Source organism: Catharus ustulatus, chromosome 4 (assembly GCF_009819885.2).
Source record: "Catharus ustulatus isolate bCatUst1 chromosome 4, bCatUst1.pri.v2, whole genome shotgun sequence".
Classification (NCBI taxonomy): Eukaryota; Metazoa; Chordata; class Aves; order Passeriformes; family Turdidae; genus Catharus; species Catharus ustulatus.
The window spans coordinates 27,392,814-27,407,016 of NC_046224.1; the positions used below are offsets into that span (position 1 = coordinate 27,392,814).

General features: G+C 45.7%; 1 protein-coding gene across 1 annotated transcript; it reads left to right on the forward strand.

Annotated features, from left to right (window-relative positions):
• Nucleotides 1–4,490: 4,490 nt before the first annotated feature.
• On the forward strand, nucleotides 4,491–12,414 carry CKAP4 (cytoskeleton associated protein 4). The gene is made up of 2 exons (XM_033058849.1): nucleotides 4,491–4,930; nucleotides 9,349–12,414. The coding sequence occupies exons 1-2, from the start codon at nucleotides 4,589–4,591 to the stop codon at nucleotides 10,678–10,680; spliced, it is 1,674 nt and encodes a 557-aa protein (XP_032914740.1). The 5' UTR covers nucleotides 4,491–4,588; the 3' UTR covers nucleotides 10,681–12,414.
• Nucleotides 12,415–14,203: the final 1,789 nt, after the last annotated feature.

A 14,203-nucleotide genomic window follows, 5' to 3' on the forward strand; every position in this document is an offset into this window, starting at 1 on the left:
GATAACCTTTAGCACACGTGGTGAACTGCACAGAATAGGTGTTGTATTCGGGTCGACCAAAGCCCGTTGTATGCCCCATTAACCTCTGCTATAAAATCAAGGGCTCGAAGCAAGGAATGGAGTTTGGCTATGCAAGTGCCAAGTGCCCGGCTGGAGATGGAGCGCTTGCTCACAGTGATGCAGGGCACCTGTCAGCCCAGCCTTCAGAGACATTAAATGGGATTAAGTCCAACAGCCTAATCCGATAGCTTCTATAAAGAAGACGATGTTTTAAATAACTATTTGCACTACTTTGCTCCACTTTGTACATGTCACATGGCAATGACACGTCTGAAAGAGGCTCAAAAGGGCTTTGGAGAAGACTGTGATGGTATACAGATGGGCTGTTTTATACAGAACTGTTATGACTTCCAAGGACATAATTTATTATTATTTTTTACATCCATTTTTGCTTAGACTCCATGTGAAATCTGGGGAAAGCATGAGTTTTTGCTGTGATAGCTGCTGATACCTTTTATTAATTAACCACATAAAACTGCACAAACAGTACTTGCAAAAACACCAGGGGCAGTGATTCAGGGTCCATTTTGTGTCTCTGTGGTCTGGCAATTGTGGAAACCTGTGCTGCTCAGTAGCCTAGCTTGCACCGGGAGGGAGAGGGATCAGCCTCACCAAGTAAAGTAGCTTCTAAATACTGATATGAAAGATAACTTCACGGGGAAAACTATCTCAGGGATACCACCTAAATAAAGAAAATGGGATTCCAGAAAGGAATGACTTTAAAGCAATTTTTTTTCCAGCTATAGCAGTGTCCTCCTCTCACAAGCACACCAGCTGTTTTGGAGCCCATTCTTAAGTGCACAGCTCACTCTATCTATCTATCTATCTATCTATCTATCTATCTATCTATCTATCTATCTATCTATCTATCTATCTATCTATCTATCTACTGATTTACCGTATCAGAGATGTACATCTATATGTATAGCTGAGGCACCAAGGACATGCTTTGAGATTCTGGTCCAAAAACCAAGAATAAGTTAGATGCTGCTGTATTCAGCACTTCCCCTTCTTTTGGTTTCAATTCTTTCCTGTTCCAGAGGCACTGAAGCTATAGGTCACTATATGGATCTTAAAGTAGATTACCTACTGGAGAGATTTTCTCCAGAGAAATGCCACTCATTTCTCATTTTCTGGTGTCCCCAATGTCAGCCAGAAAAATAATTATACAGCCTTTGAATTTGTTCTGCTCAATTAACAAGATCAATATCCTTGTATCTTATATAGCACATGCATGTACGTCCTGCATTTGGCTGGGACAGAGTTAATTTTCTTCCTAGTAGGTGGCAAGGGGCTGTGTTTTGGATTTGTTTTGAAGACAATGTTGATAACACAGAGATCTTTAATTACTGGTGAGTGGTGCTTACACTGAGTCAAGGCCTCTTCTGCCTCTCAGCAGCAAGGAGAAAGGTGCACAAGAAGCTGGGAGAGGACACAGCCAGGACAGCTGACCCCACTGACCAGAGGGATGTTCCATACCATATGATGCCATGGTCAGCAATAAGGGAAGGCTGGTGCAGGGGCACAGCTTGGGGACTGGCTGGCCATCAGTCCGTTACTGGTGAGAAATTGTTTTCATTTGCATCACTTGTCTTTCTTTGTTATTTTCATTTTTATTACAATTTAATATTAGTTTGTTTGGGGTTTTTTTTCCCAATTACTAAACTGCTTTTATCTCAACCCACAAGTTTTCTCACTTTTACCCTTCTGATTCTCTCCCTCATCCCACTGGGGAGAGGTGGGATGAGAGAGAGCAGCTGTGGTGCTTATTCCCTGGATGGAATGAAACCACAACAAAGGTACACATTTGGAATTTTGACTAGTGTCTCAAGTAGACTTTAAGACTTGGCCTTTGGCTGCAGAAGCACCGTTAATTGAAATGAAGGACTGGTTTGTGCTCACGCTTTGCAGCAAGTTGGCTTGTAACCTTCCTTACTGTTACTGGCAAAACTGGCAAAGACAGCTTGCAATTAATGCTCTGCTTTATCCAGCAAACAGCAAGGCAGCTATTGAATGGATAAGAGTGCAGCTGAATTTGGCCCTGTGGGTCAGAAATGTCCCAGTATGTGGCTAACTCATGATGGTTAGCATGGGAGGAGAGGGAAAGGACAAGGCATACTATAGTTTATGCCAGGGCCCATGACAACTAAATTGAGAACATAACTTAAAGTCACAAGACATTTTTCCCTAATCCTAATAACTAAGCCAGGCAGACTGGCTTTAGTGCTAACAGATGGATGTTAAGACTCTGGGTTGACTGAGATCATCAGGCCCAGATTTGATAATAGGCTCAAGGTCAAGACAGAAAGACTACAAAGCAGGTGTAAGGATGCTTTCTCAGCTTGTTCTTCGGTGGAGTTTCTGGTATTCCAAGGAGAAATAAGTCTTGTGAGAGGCAAACTGGTTTGCTCCTTCTCCCCACTGAAGTATTTGTCTTCAAATTCACACTAAGGCAAAGCAGAATATTGACACTTCTGAGAGAAAATGGTACATCAGTAGCTTCCCCAACCACACCAGCCTGCAGTGTCTAGCAACTTTACCACCTCAGCACTAGTGGTGGTTCCACTAATTCCTAATGCACACTCCTCTCAGCACTAAGTGGTCTTTCAGTACAAAGGATAGAGTTTGACCCACAGTGTCAAATACAGCAAAAAGCTATTTGCAGAATGGTAATCTTGGTCAGAAATAGCTTAAATTGGTTCCCATGGTGAGAAAAATCTTTAGATAGTACATTGCTAACATTTTCCTTGTCACTACCAAGCGAGAGAAGGAGAAATAGTGGCAGTTACCTGTGCTGCCTGAAACAGATTTACCTCCCTTGATACGTAACACTGATGATCCTCTTGTTTATTCTCTATGCTGAGGTCCATATGGCTCAGTTCTTATAGTAAACTCTGAAATAAATGGCTTCAGAGTTAAAATCCTGGGTCTTAGGGTACTGCTACAAATCCTAGCCTTTCTAGGCCCTTCTTAAATAGAAATCTGATGTCCCCCTCTCATAAATTGGGAGATAACTAAGGCTGTGGCTAGATGTTCACAGTGTTGTAGCTTTCCCAGGGTACTTCGTTTGCTGCTGAAGATTTCTACTCTCAAGATCTCTACTTCCTTGTATTGAGGAAGACAGATTATTCTGAGGGTTCCTCGCATGCTTCAGTGCAAGCCCCTCATGCCAGCTTCAGCCACCTCTGGGATATATTTAAGACAACCTCCGGACCTGATGCAAGCTCTCTGGTACTTGTTAGGGTCAGGGCAGTAAATTCTGTTGTGGTGCCCATAACCTGCAGTTACTCCAACATCCCCTCAGGTCTGTGCATTTGACAGAATTGTGCTAAAAAAATGCCTGAGACAATTCACTATAAATTCTCCTTTTATCACCCATTCTAGTAATTACTAGAACATCATGTATAGACTGAACAGTTCAGTTCATCCTAAGGCTTGGCAGAGGTGGAACTGTATTTGACAGGCTGACATCAGGGGCTGTGATCCTGCTGACTTTATGAGTCACTATTTCTCCATAATACATAAAATTTATTTTTTATGTATATATATATGTAAAGGAAGAATGTGCTATAATCAAAGACCAAGAAAATAAAATGTCTTCCAAGACAAAACTTGGTTTAATTTCTTGCTATAATCAAATAGTGAAACATATATCCAGTGCCTCAAGCTCCAGCTGGAGCCCGCAGCACAGAGGAAGGCCTGCTCAGCCTTTCCTTTCCTGTCCTGTGCCGGGACCCGCTCCGTGGGGAAGATGAAGGCAGCAGGCTCGTATCTTCGTGGAGGGCAAAGAAGCATACTCGGGGCGGAAAGGCTCTGCGGTGCTGAGCACCCAGTCTCTCCGTCTCGGACAAAGCCCTGAGAGGGGCTCCCCGGGGGCCTGGAGCGCTCCTGCCAGCCCGGGCAGCAGCTGTCGGGTGGTCCCCAAGGACCAGCCCGATGCCAAGTCTCTGCTCTGCACGCACTAGAAACGGCTTGGGGAGAGGGCTTGCGGACGGAGAACTTTCTCTCCACGCCTTTCTCTTAGTCATTCCGGAGCTTGCTGCAGTTATTACAGCCAAAATCACAACCGAGCAAAACAGAAGTTGCGTGAGGCAGAATCCCGACGCGTTCTGCCACCAAAACTACACGCGGGGCCAGAAAGTGTCAGCAGGGCCGGCCTGGGTTGGGGGACGCCCGCCGCCGGAGGCTGCCGGAGTGGAGAGCGCTCCCCGCTCCGGGACCCCGCTCCGGGACAGGACAGGGTCTGTCATCGCGCGGCTGAACCCCTGCTTGCTCTCCGCCCCGCCCGCCGCTTCCCGGTCCCATTGCTCCCGTGGGGATGGGGCCGGGCCCTCTGCGCCACGTCTGCCCACCGGCAGGGACGGAGCCCATCCCCGTGTGCGTGGCGGCTCCCCGGGGCGGGGGCCGGGGCGGGGCGGGGAGCGTGGCGCGGCCCGGGCCGGCGCCTCCGCCTTCCCTCCATCCTCCCTCCCTCTCTCGCCCGCTCCCGCTGCTCCCGCTCTGCGTACGACGGCGGCGGCGTCCCGCCATGTCGGCCGCCAAGCACCGGGGCGCTAAGGGGGGCAGCCTGCCCACCGCCAACGAGAAGGGCGCGCAGTCCGGCGGCGCCGAGGAGCCGGCGGCGAAGAAGTCGGCGGCGGCGGGGCACGGCCGGGGCGGCAGGGCCGGCGGGGGGGGCCGCTCCGGCGCCGGCCCCCGCCGCGGCTGGGCGATGCTGCTGGGCGCCGCGGTGGTGCTGGGCGCCGCGCTGCCCGCCGGCTGGTACGTGCTGCAACTGCAGGAGGAGGTCGGGCGGAGCGCCCGGGAGGTGGAGGCCTCCGGCCGGCAGCGGCAGGAGCTGGCCGCCACTCTGGATACCGTGGTGCAGAAGGTAGCGCGGCGCCGGCCACCGCCGGGGGCGGGCGGGCTGGGGACCGTCGGGGCGCTCGGTGCTGCTTGGCGGGGCGGGGGGCAGCAGCCGCCTGGGCAGGCGGCCGGACGCAGGGGTTTGCCCCTTAAATACGGAGCTGTGCAGCTCTCGGGGGGCCTGGCTTGGGGAAAGCGAACGTGACCCATTGCCTTCCCCTCCTCTTCCGTGCTCCCCCAAAGATGCTTTCATGGCATTAGAGGGGCAGATGGAGTCAGGGCCGCCGTATTCCCCGTGGCTGCAAACGTGGCCCCAAGAGCAGCGAGAAATCCCTGCCAGGCAGCGTAGAGCTGGGCGGGACGGGGCGGGACGGGACCCCGCGGCGGTGGCCGCAGCCCCCAGCTCGCTTTTCCAGGGCCTGTGCCTGAAGCCATTTTATGGAATGCAGCCCGCACTCTGCATTAGGTGTTGGCAGCGGTGCGGACCTGCTGTTCCGAAGGAGCCCACTGCCCGTAATTCTGTATCTTGGAGGCCCGCAAATCTCTTAAACCTAGCGGGGCGAACGAGCTGCTCGTCGCTGCCCGTCGAGTAGGCAGGTGTGCATGCCAAGGGACGCGGCGTTGGCAGCGCTGTCAGAATGGGGCAGGATCCTGCCTCAGCCTCCCCACACCCTAGAAAACAAAACCCATGTGAACTTCACCGAACAACAGAGCCTGTGCCAGAAACACTGCTGCAGTACCCTGCCTCCCACGTTCCTGCTGCAGTCTCTGGCCAAGGGAGTGAGACTCACAGTGTCCAAGGCAGTCCAGGACCATGGAAAAGCTGTGAAGTTGCTGGCACAGGATGTGGCTCAAGTAAAGTGAAAAAAAAATGCTCATTTCCCTCATGTTTTTCTTTACTCAGGCCCTTATTAGTTTCCCAGCTATAGCTTCACAAAAGCAGTCTCCACTTGGATATGTCCTAGGGTACCTAAAACCTTTAAAACGCCATCTGTGGTTGCATATCATCAACATACAATTAAACTAGTTTCCCAAGAGTAGGTTAATTGGTTGGAAGACATTTCGTAAAGTTATGACTGAATCAGATCAAAGAAGAGGAAATTCTTGTCTCAGCTTGACTGCTTTCTGCATGGCAGACCATTCAGATTCCCTGTATTCCCTGCGAGCTTGGCCCTGGGCTGGCAGTGGGGGGACAGGCACTGGCAGAGATCTAGCTGTTCGGTGGTGCTTCCAGAAACACAGTGACCTGTACATGTGAAGGTTATTATATCATCAATCTTGGTGTTTCCTGTCCCATACAACAAGAAGGAAAAGGAAAATTCATGTCAATGGGGGAGAAGAGTTGTAAACTTCAGGATTATAGGGCTGTGTCTGAAGCTAATTTTAAATCCTGGGGGGTTGAGTCACTGATGACAAGACAATGATTTGAACTAGAAAAGTTTGTTGCTTTCTACTGGTTTTTAAGCCATTTTTGTATACTGTTTGTAAGAAGGAAGAAATTGCAATGGCAAGATGTAAAACTACAATACATGACTATAGAACTCAGATGTACATGCAGTGTATAAGCCCTTCTAATCAAAGAGATGGGGATGATTTGCTGCCTCCCATCTCTATGTCATTGCAGAAAATCATGTGTTACATATTCTAGGAGAGGAGTATATAACAGATATTTATAAATAGTTGGTTTCAAAGCCAACTGAAACTTACTTGCCTGTGTATAACAGATGTCTGTTTAAGGTGGGGGAAGGAGATCACAGGGTTGCGATGTAACCCTTGGAAGTTTCGGTTGCTGTGGTTTGGTGACACAGGAATGTACTTGAGGGAGAGGAGAGCAGGCTCTATTTCATTGCTTTACAAAGGTGTAGGATCAACACAGGCTGCTGTGTTTCTTTGACCTTCGTCTGACTGCAGAGAGCTTCTGTCAGGAGCAAGCATTGTATAAACTCAACTGCTTTACACATCGAGGAGAAAAGAAATGATGTGGAAGTTTAGTCTTTAACATAGCACCATTCTCAGAGAGGCCAAGGTCATTTGGTGTTTCAACACAAGATAGTATGACCAGTTAGAGAAAACAAGTAGTTACTGGCTGAAGATACATTTTTATGTACAATTTGTGATGTTAAATCTTTCAAGGGCTATGGCTTTAAATCTTACCAGCCATGTGTGCCAAAAAAGCAAACTCACATGAAGGTTCACACACAGACCAACTGCTTTGAAGCTGTGAGTTTTTACCCCTCTTGTGCAAGGGTATTGCACAGATTAGAAGCTGGTATAATTTGAAGACCCTAGTCCATTTTTTTATATCGGAACTCTGATCTTCAAGTGGCTGACCCAGATGGGTAGTAGCTTCAACTTATGCCATGAACATTGTCTGAATGCACTGGAGGAGCAGGTATAAAGTACTTCTGTGTGAGGTGGGATCCATCTCTGTCAGTCATACAGTCACAGAGATCCAGCCCTCTGGAGAGTTCTGGCTATTTCTGATTTCTTAGACTAAAATGTTATTCCAAATATGAGTTCGGTGATTTGGTTGAAATGTGTCACTATAATAGGAAGGGCAGGAGAACTTTCCTGTGTTACCCTGTTAGATTTTTCTGACCTCCATTTATAGTGATACAGAAAAAGCTCTCTGCTCTCTGTGGAAATAATCAGAATGACAGCTAAGATGTAATGAAAATGAGGTTGGTAAGTCAGTCAAATGACTGGTGCCCAGCTGCAATGTGTATGGCAGTATTACCTTCTCCACCCCTTCCCCTTAGTTCATTTCTAATTTCCTATGGGAGCACTAGAGAATACAAGTGTAGGGAATATAAAGGCATTAGAAACCTTTTTGCTGAAGAGGGAGAAAAGAAATCATCTTATTGGGTATTCTTCAAACTGCAGGGGTCTGTCAAAACAAGGGCAAGTCTCATGGCCAAAATATACAATCCTTGCACAGTGTAAACTTTCTTGAAAATTAAGGAGGATTTCACCAGGGATTTCACCAGGGATTTCCAGAAATACACAGAAATAACATGATTTCTAATCAGGATGTGTATTTGATCTTTTGAAAATAATGTCTAGGTTCACAGTCAGGGAACTGCTGGAGCTTGCTTCAGTTGAAAAGGAAAAAAAGGCAGCTCTGTCTATTTCTCTCTAAAACCATATAAAATATACTTCTTTCTATTTATAGAATAAAACCACCCCTCCAGCTGTGTATCTAATCAGTAAACATGGCAGCCCATGTGGCATGACTGATTAATATACCCTTCAGACACAGGGAGTAGTGTGAGGCAAGGCAATGTGCATTACTCAGCACTTGCCATCCTGCCAAAGCCTTGAGGTATTTTCTATGTGATGGATTCTTCTTGCAGCCAGTGGGAGTTCTTACATACTTTACTAAGTTTAAGAAAGTACAACCCACACATGCACAAAAAGATTTCTCCACAGTCTTAAGACTGATGCTGTGCTTGGTCTCAAAATTAAACAATGTGTGCTTCCCTAGCCTGGATCTTACCTTTAGATGTGAGAGCAAATTTATGTGGCAGTCCCTCACCCCTTGACCTTTTCCCTCTGGCTGCTACTAAAACCAGCTGTAAAGATAGTTTTTGTAATTGAGAAGTTTAATACTGTACCTGATGCAGTGGTAGGAACTTTCTGTCAACCTGAGCTAGATGCAAGGCAGGCCCTTGGCAGCTGCTGTGCTTTTGTTCTCTGTGTACATACATGCGCCCTGCTCACTGCGAGTGTGTGGGCGTATGCAGGAGTGGGAAAAACAAGCTGCTAACTATTTAGAACATTAAAGACTTCCTAATTATTTCTAATCTTAAAACATAGTTAACAAAAAGAAAATCTCTTGTGTTTCCCTTGGTGTCTAAAAGCAGCAAAATGTCTTGATTACTATTTCCATTCCTTGGACCATTCCAGCTCCCCTCTCACTCTAATTTTTCTTGTATCTCTTTCTTGTGTACTGCAAAACTTCTTTTTCATGGTCAGGAATTCGTCTTTGGTATTCTTCCCTGATAAAATCTAATCCCAGCTTTTCTGTATTCAGAAGCTGGTGCTTGATATTCTTTTGGTTTGTCCCCCACACCCCCTTTTTTTTTTTTTCCTAAAGACTTGTGGTCTTTAGAACAAGGAATCCTATAGGGTAGGGATGCTTCAGGGGTCTGCATGCAGACTCTGGAGACCTGGGTTCCTTTTTCACTGCTGCAGATTTCCTGGATCATGGGTGGCAGGTCAGTGAGGCCAAGGACCCTTAACAGAAGGTATATGTACTATAGAGCTGTAAGGCTCAAGATGCTGGGGTTTTTGTGCCTCCCATATCTGTATGCCACTGAGTCACTTCAGGTATGGGGCATGAAGGATTGCGAGGTAATAATTTCATCCAGTAACAAGGGCTATAAGGATCTTGGACAAAAAGGGTGAAAATACTGGTATTAACCATGTGTATTTCTGGCCTAGGTACGTTCTCTTCAAACCACATTTGGAGAATTTGAATCCATGATGAAAATTGTTCAGCAGAAGCAGGAGGTGAGCGAGAAGGCTGTTAAACAAGGGGAGAGTGAAATAAACCGGATCAGTGAAGTGCTTCAGAAGCTGCAAAATGAAATTTTGAAAGACTTGTCTGACGGCATTCACATGGTGAAGGATGCAAGGGAACGAGACTTCACATCTCTGGAAAACACAGTGGAAGAGAGACTAACAGAGCTGACCAAGTCTATAAATGATAACATTGCTGTATTCACTGAAGTCCAGCAAAGGAGCCAAGATGAAATCAACAATATGAAAACAAAGGTGGGTTCACTAGAAGAGGCAGATGTGTATAAACATGAAATTAAGGTGCTAAAAGATGCTTTTGATCAGATGCAAGCATCCATGAAAATGAGAGAAAAGGACATAGAGACCTTGAAGAGTACAATAGACTCTATGGAGTCTGATGTGTACACTGAAGTGAAAGAGTTAGTCAACCTCAAACAAGAACATGAAAAGTTCAAAGAGGCTGCGGACACTGAACACCTTTCATTAAAAGCTTTACAAGAGAAAGTTCTGAGAGCTGAGAATTCTATTATGCAGCTCCCTAGTGACATTAAAAGACTTGATGAAGATTTACTGCAAGTTAAAACCAACCTCAACAAATGGGAAGATAATGAACTCTTCAGAAAAGCATTAGAAACTTTTGGGAAGAACAGTGAAGGACTGGAGTCTCGATTGAGGCACATAGAAGACAGCCTAGAGTCTCTAGCAGCTGTTGCTGCTCAAAACAGTGAAAAGTTGGAATCTTTCCTTTCTAAGGAGGCAGAGTATGAGAATAAACTCAATACCCTAGAACAAAGCATTAGCACTCTTCAGGGGCTCTCAAATACAGATGTAACTTCAGTCTCAGCTGTTCTGAAAAATCTTGGTGAGGCACAGACTTCGCTGTACAACAACTTGGAAAGCTTAAAGAGAAGCATCAGTGACTTGCCATCCTCTGGTGCTTTCCAAGATGTCCAGAAGCAAATTAGTACTTTGTTGGATCAAGGAAATCTTCAGGCAGGTCAAACACTTTCTCAAGGCTACCTTGAAAAGTTTTCTTCTATGGAGGGCTCTGTAGATGAACTGAGATCTTCTGTTAGCCAGGTCGATTCTGATTTGAAAATGATAAGAACTGCAGTGGATAGTTTAGTTGCCTATTCAGTGAAAATTGAAAATAATGAGAACAACTTGGAGTCTGTGAAGAGCTCAATAGATGACCTGAGGAATGATCTGGAAAGGTTGTTCGTAAAAGTAGAAAAAATACATGAAAACATTTAGGCAGTGGTGCTCCTTGGGCAAATAATGGGTTAAGGAGAATAGCTTTTTTATGCCCTGTTTTTTACTCTTTTAAAAAGCAATTTGATACCTCCAAAGAGAATAAGAATACTTTAGTAATAGAGACAGTTCTGCTTATTTCCTTATTTGTTTTCTGTGTAGTGTTTTTGGAGTTTTTGTTGTTTGGTTTTTTCTTTCCCCTAAATTTTGTTTTAAGAAAACACAAGTTTAGTTGGGGGTTGAGTTTCTTAAGGGCTCGTCTTCTCTAAGAAGTTGCACCACTGTTAAGTGTAGTGGTGTAACTAAGGCACTACAGCCTTGTTAGCATGGGCACATATTTAATGGCATGAAGGTGTTTCACACTGACACTAGATACCCCACACAAAAAGGCTACAGCTGTTCTGGTACCCAAAGCATACTGCTGCACTCACTGAGGATTTTACTGGTATGTTTTGGTTTAAGAAAAAAAACTACACGCTATCTTAAACTGTTTACTGTGGTGAACTTAAGAGTGGAGCAGGTGTGGAGCACCTCATGTGTTTCTGCAGTTTGGGACTCAGACATGTGGTCAGTTTACCCAGGGCCAGCTGAGCTGTAGTGTGTTTCTGTGAGACCTTAGTCTGTACCAAGGAACTAACAAGGTCTGAGGTAAGTGGCACTGACTGGGGCTAAGGCCTAAGAGATTAATTCTTTGTGATCACAGGCTTCTTTGCCAGCACCTTCAGCTGCTGGTGCAAATCAGTGCTTAGAAGGGACATCTGAAGCATGGGATTAATTTCAAGAGGGTACAGTAATATTTTTGCCATATTGTTAGATTGTTTACGTGATTAGGCTGTGTCTTTCTTGGAAAGATCTAATTTGGTCTTTGGTAAGGGATTTTTCTGTAAAAATCATTACTAATTTGAGGAAAGAGAAGGACCAAAATTGCACCTGTTGTGTTCCATACATAACAAGCATGCTAACAACAGCAATAATACACTCCAAAGCACACAAGAGGGAAAATCACCATGAAATCAGCAGAATTGCTTCTATGGCATATACATTTCCAAGTTTTCACACAGCTGACAGTGACCTGAACTCTCGTTATACATTCAGGACTTTGTGCCTGATTCTTGTCACTATTTTTGTCACCAGGTGTCTGGCTGGGGGATTGGTAGCAAAGGATCCTTCTGGGAGACCTGCTCTAAGAGAGAGTGAGGAAAAAGTGTCATAATTCTGTAGATGGTCTTTTAAAAACCACTTCCTCATGGAGCTTCTTTGGTTTTCTGTCTTTATGGAAAGGATTTCTAGTATTCCCCCCTTTTCAAGTTTATTTTTGAACTTTATCCAAATAATTTGTAAAGGAGTCTGCACACGGATACCTTGGAAATAGGCCATGGGCATCATGCCCACCTCAGCCTGGACCAGACAGATCCTCAACTGTGTTAGATGAAAAATTCCTAGAAACAGCATCTCCCAGAAATGGGAACAGCACAGGTGAAAAGGAGTTCTCCTAGGTAGATAGGATACTGAACCACATCCAGTGTTGTTCCCACTGTAAACAGGAAAGAATTGCTGTCAGAGAAAGGGGGAGCCATGGCATTAAGGTAACACTTGTCACTGTTGGAACTGCACTGTTCTTTGTTGACTTCTCAAGTTCTTGAACAATGTTGTTTAGGTTACTGTGAAATGAACTCTATGGCTTATTTGCAGTATTTTTAATACATAATAAACATTTGGAATATTCTTTGCACCCTTTTTTGATTGCTGCTTGCTTATTGTTGTGTTTCCAACAAAGGTGCTTCCAGTGGTGTACAGGGAAGAGCTTAGGGAAGCACCAGATGTGCTGCAGCCCTATACATGTTCTCAGCTTCCACAGGGAAATATCGAGGCACTTTTGCCTGCTGTGGTTACAAGGCAACTCTCAAAAGCAAGGTTTGAGTCACATCAAGGTGTTGCTGTTGACCAGCAGACTCAGGAGCCCGAGAAGGTATCGATCATAAAGTGTGAAATACCTGATCTGTGCTGTGAATGAGTTCTGTGCCAGACACTGCCAGCAAGGCCTCTGTAAGACTTCCTCAATGCCCAAAGCTTGTAGGACAGAAATTATGTGCAGAAAGAACCCGTGTTCCACAGTGGCTGTCCTTTTGCTTAGCTTGGAATGCTGGATTGTAAGGCCCATCAGCTGATACCATTCTCATGATGGATATCTGCCTTTCAAAAGTTTGGGAAAGGGTAATTTCAGGAGTATAGGCATCATCATATTCTGGCAATTCTTGAGGCCAAAGTCACAGAAATAGGTAATAACTCTTGATTTAAACTATGTGTGCTTGACAAAGCAGGTGAGCACCCAAGCCCTTCTATCGAAAGGTATTTGAGAGAACCTGTTGGCAGCAAGCTGGCTGACATCATGCAGTGACTTTATAGTAGCTGCATAGTGTTGGAACTTAGGCTGTTAAAGCCAGCAGTGCAGCTGGGCTGTATTTGAGCTCAAAGATTAAACAAAGGATTACTAATTATACTTCTAGTAAGTGAATTTTTATGGCAAGCTACTGAAATTATTTATTTCACTTAATGAGAATAATAATTCTCTGTAAATAATAACATGTCTGGAGGCAGGCACAGAGACAAGGATCCCTTGGCAGGCTGGCGGCTCAGCTTTTATGTCTGCTTTGACATTTTCATCCAATACAAACATTTCCTAATTTCCTCATAAATGCTCACAGACCACATACAGACCTAATGCTGCTCTTTACTGTCATTCTTCAACTTCGTAATAAAGCAGTGGAGAAAGTGTTAAGCAAGACAGACTGTGTTGCCAGTATTCCTTTATACTACTGGGAGTTCATCAGTAACATGCTGTTACAGTAACAAATTTCAGCATAAATTGTCTTGCCTGATTGATGAGATATTGATCTGGTCGTTCATTAACATTTGCCTTCATTCTCGGCTCTCAGAAATGGAGAAACCATTACATTGAGGCATGGTGGACTTGATCACTCTTGAAAGGGCTTGCCCAAATAGCTACGCTGGCAAATGTGATGGAGATAAATCTTGGGTTGCTGCAGGGACTTCTCCCAGCGGGAGTTCAACCACTGCCCTGAGAAGGGCATCTGGTGGTCTAAATGTTTCATTATAGCATTAGTGGTTTTACTACCTTTTTGGACATAGCTCAGCTGGTACCATAAACAAAGCTGCAGACAGGTGAAATGACCACGGGAAAAAATGTGTCAGAGATGTACAAACACCCCAGCAGCCCAAAAACATCCAGTGTGGACTTTCGGCTTGGCTGGGCCCTGCCGGGGGTGCTCTCCGTCCAGTTTGGAGCGCTGCAGGAAAGGAGTGGCTGGGCTGCAGCGAGTCCCCACGAGAACAACGGTGATGATCGGAGGCGAGATGGGACAAACGGGGCTGTTTAGCCATGGACGAGCGGAGGGGAAGGAAGGATGGAAGGGGAAGGAGGAGCGAGAGGAAGAGCGAGCTCTCCCCGCTGCCCGAGCCTGAGGGCGCGGGGCGGTGGCGCCGGGCGCCCCCCGGTGGCGGCAGC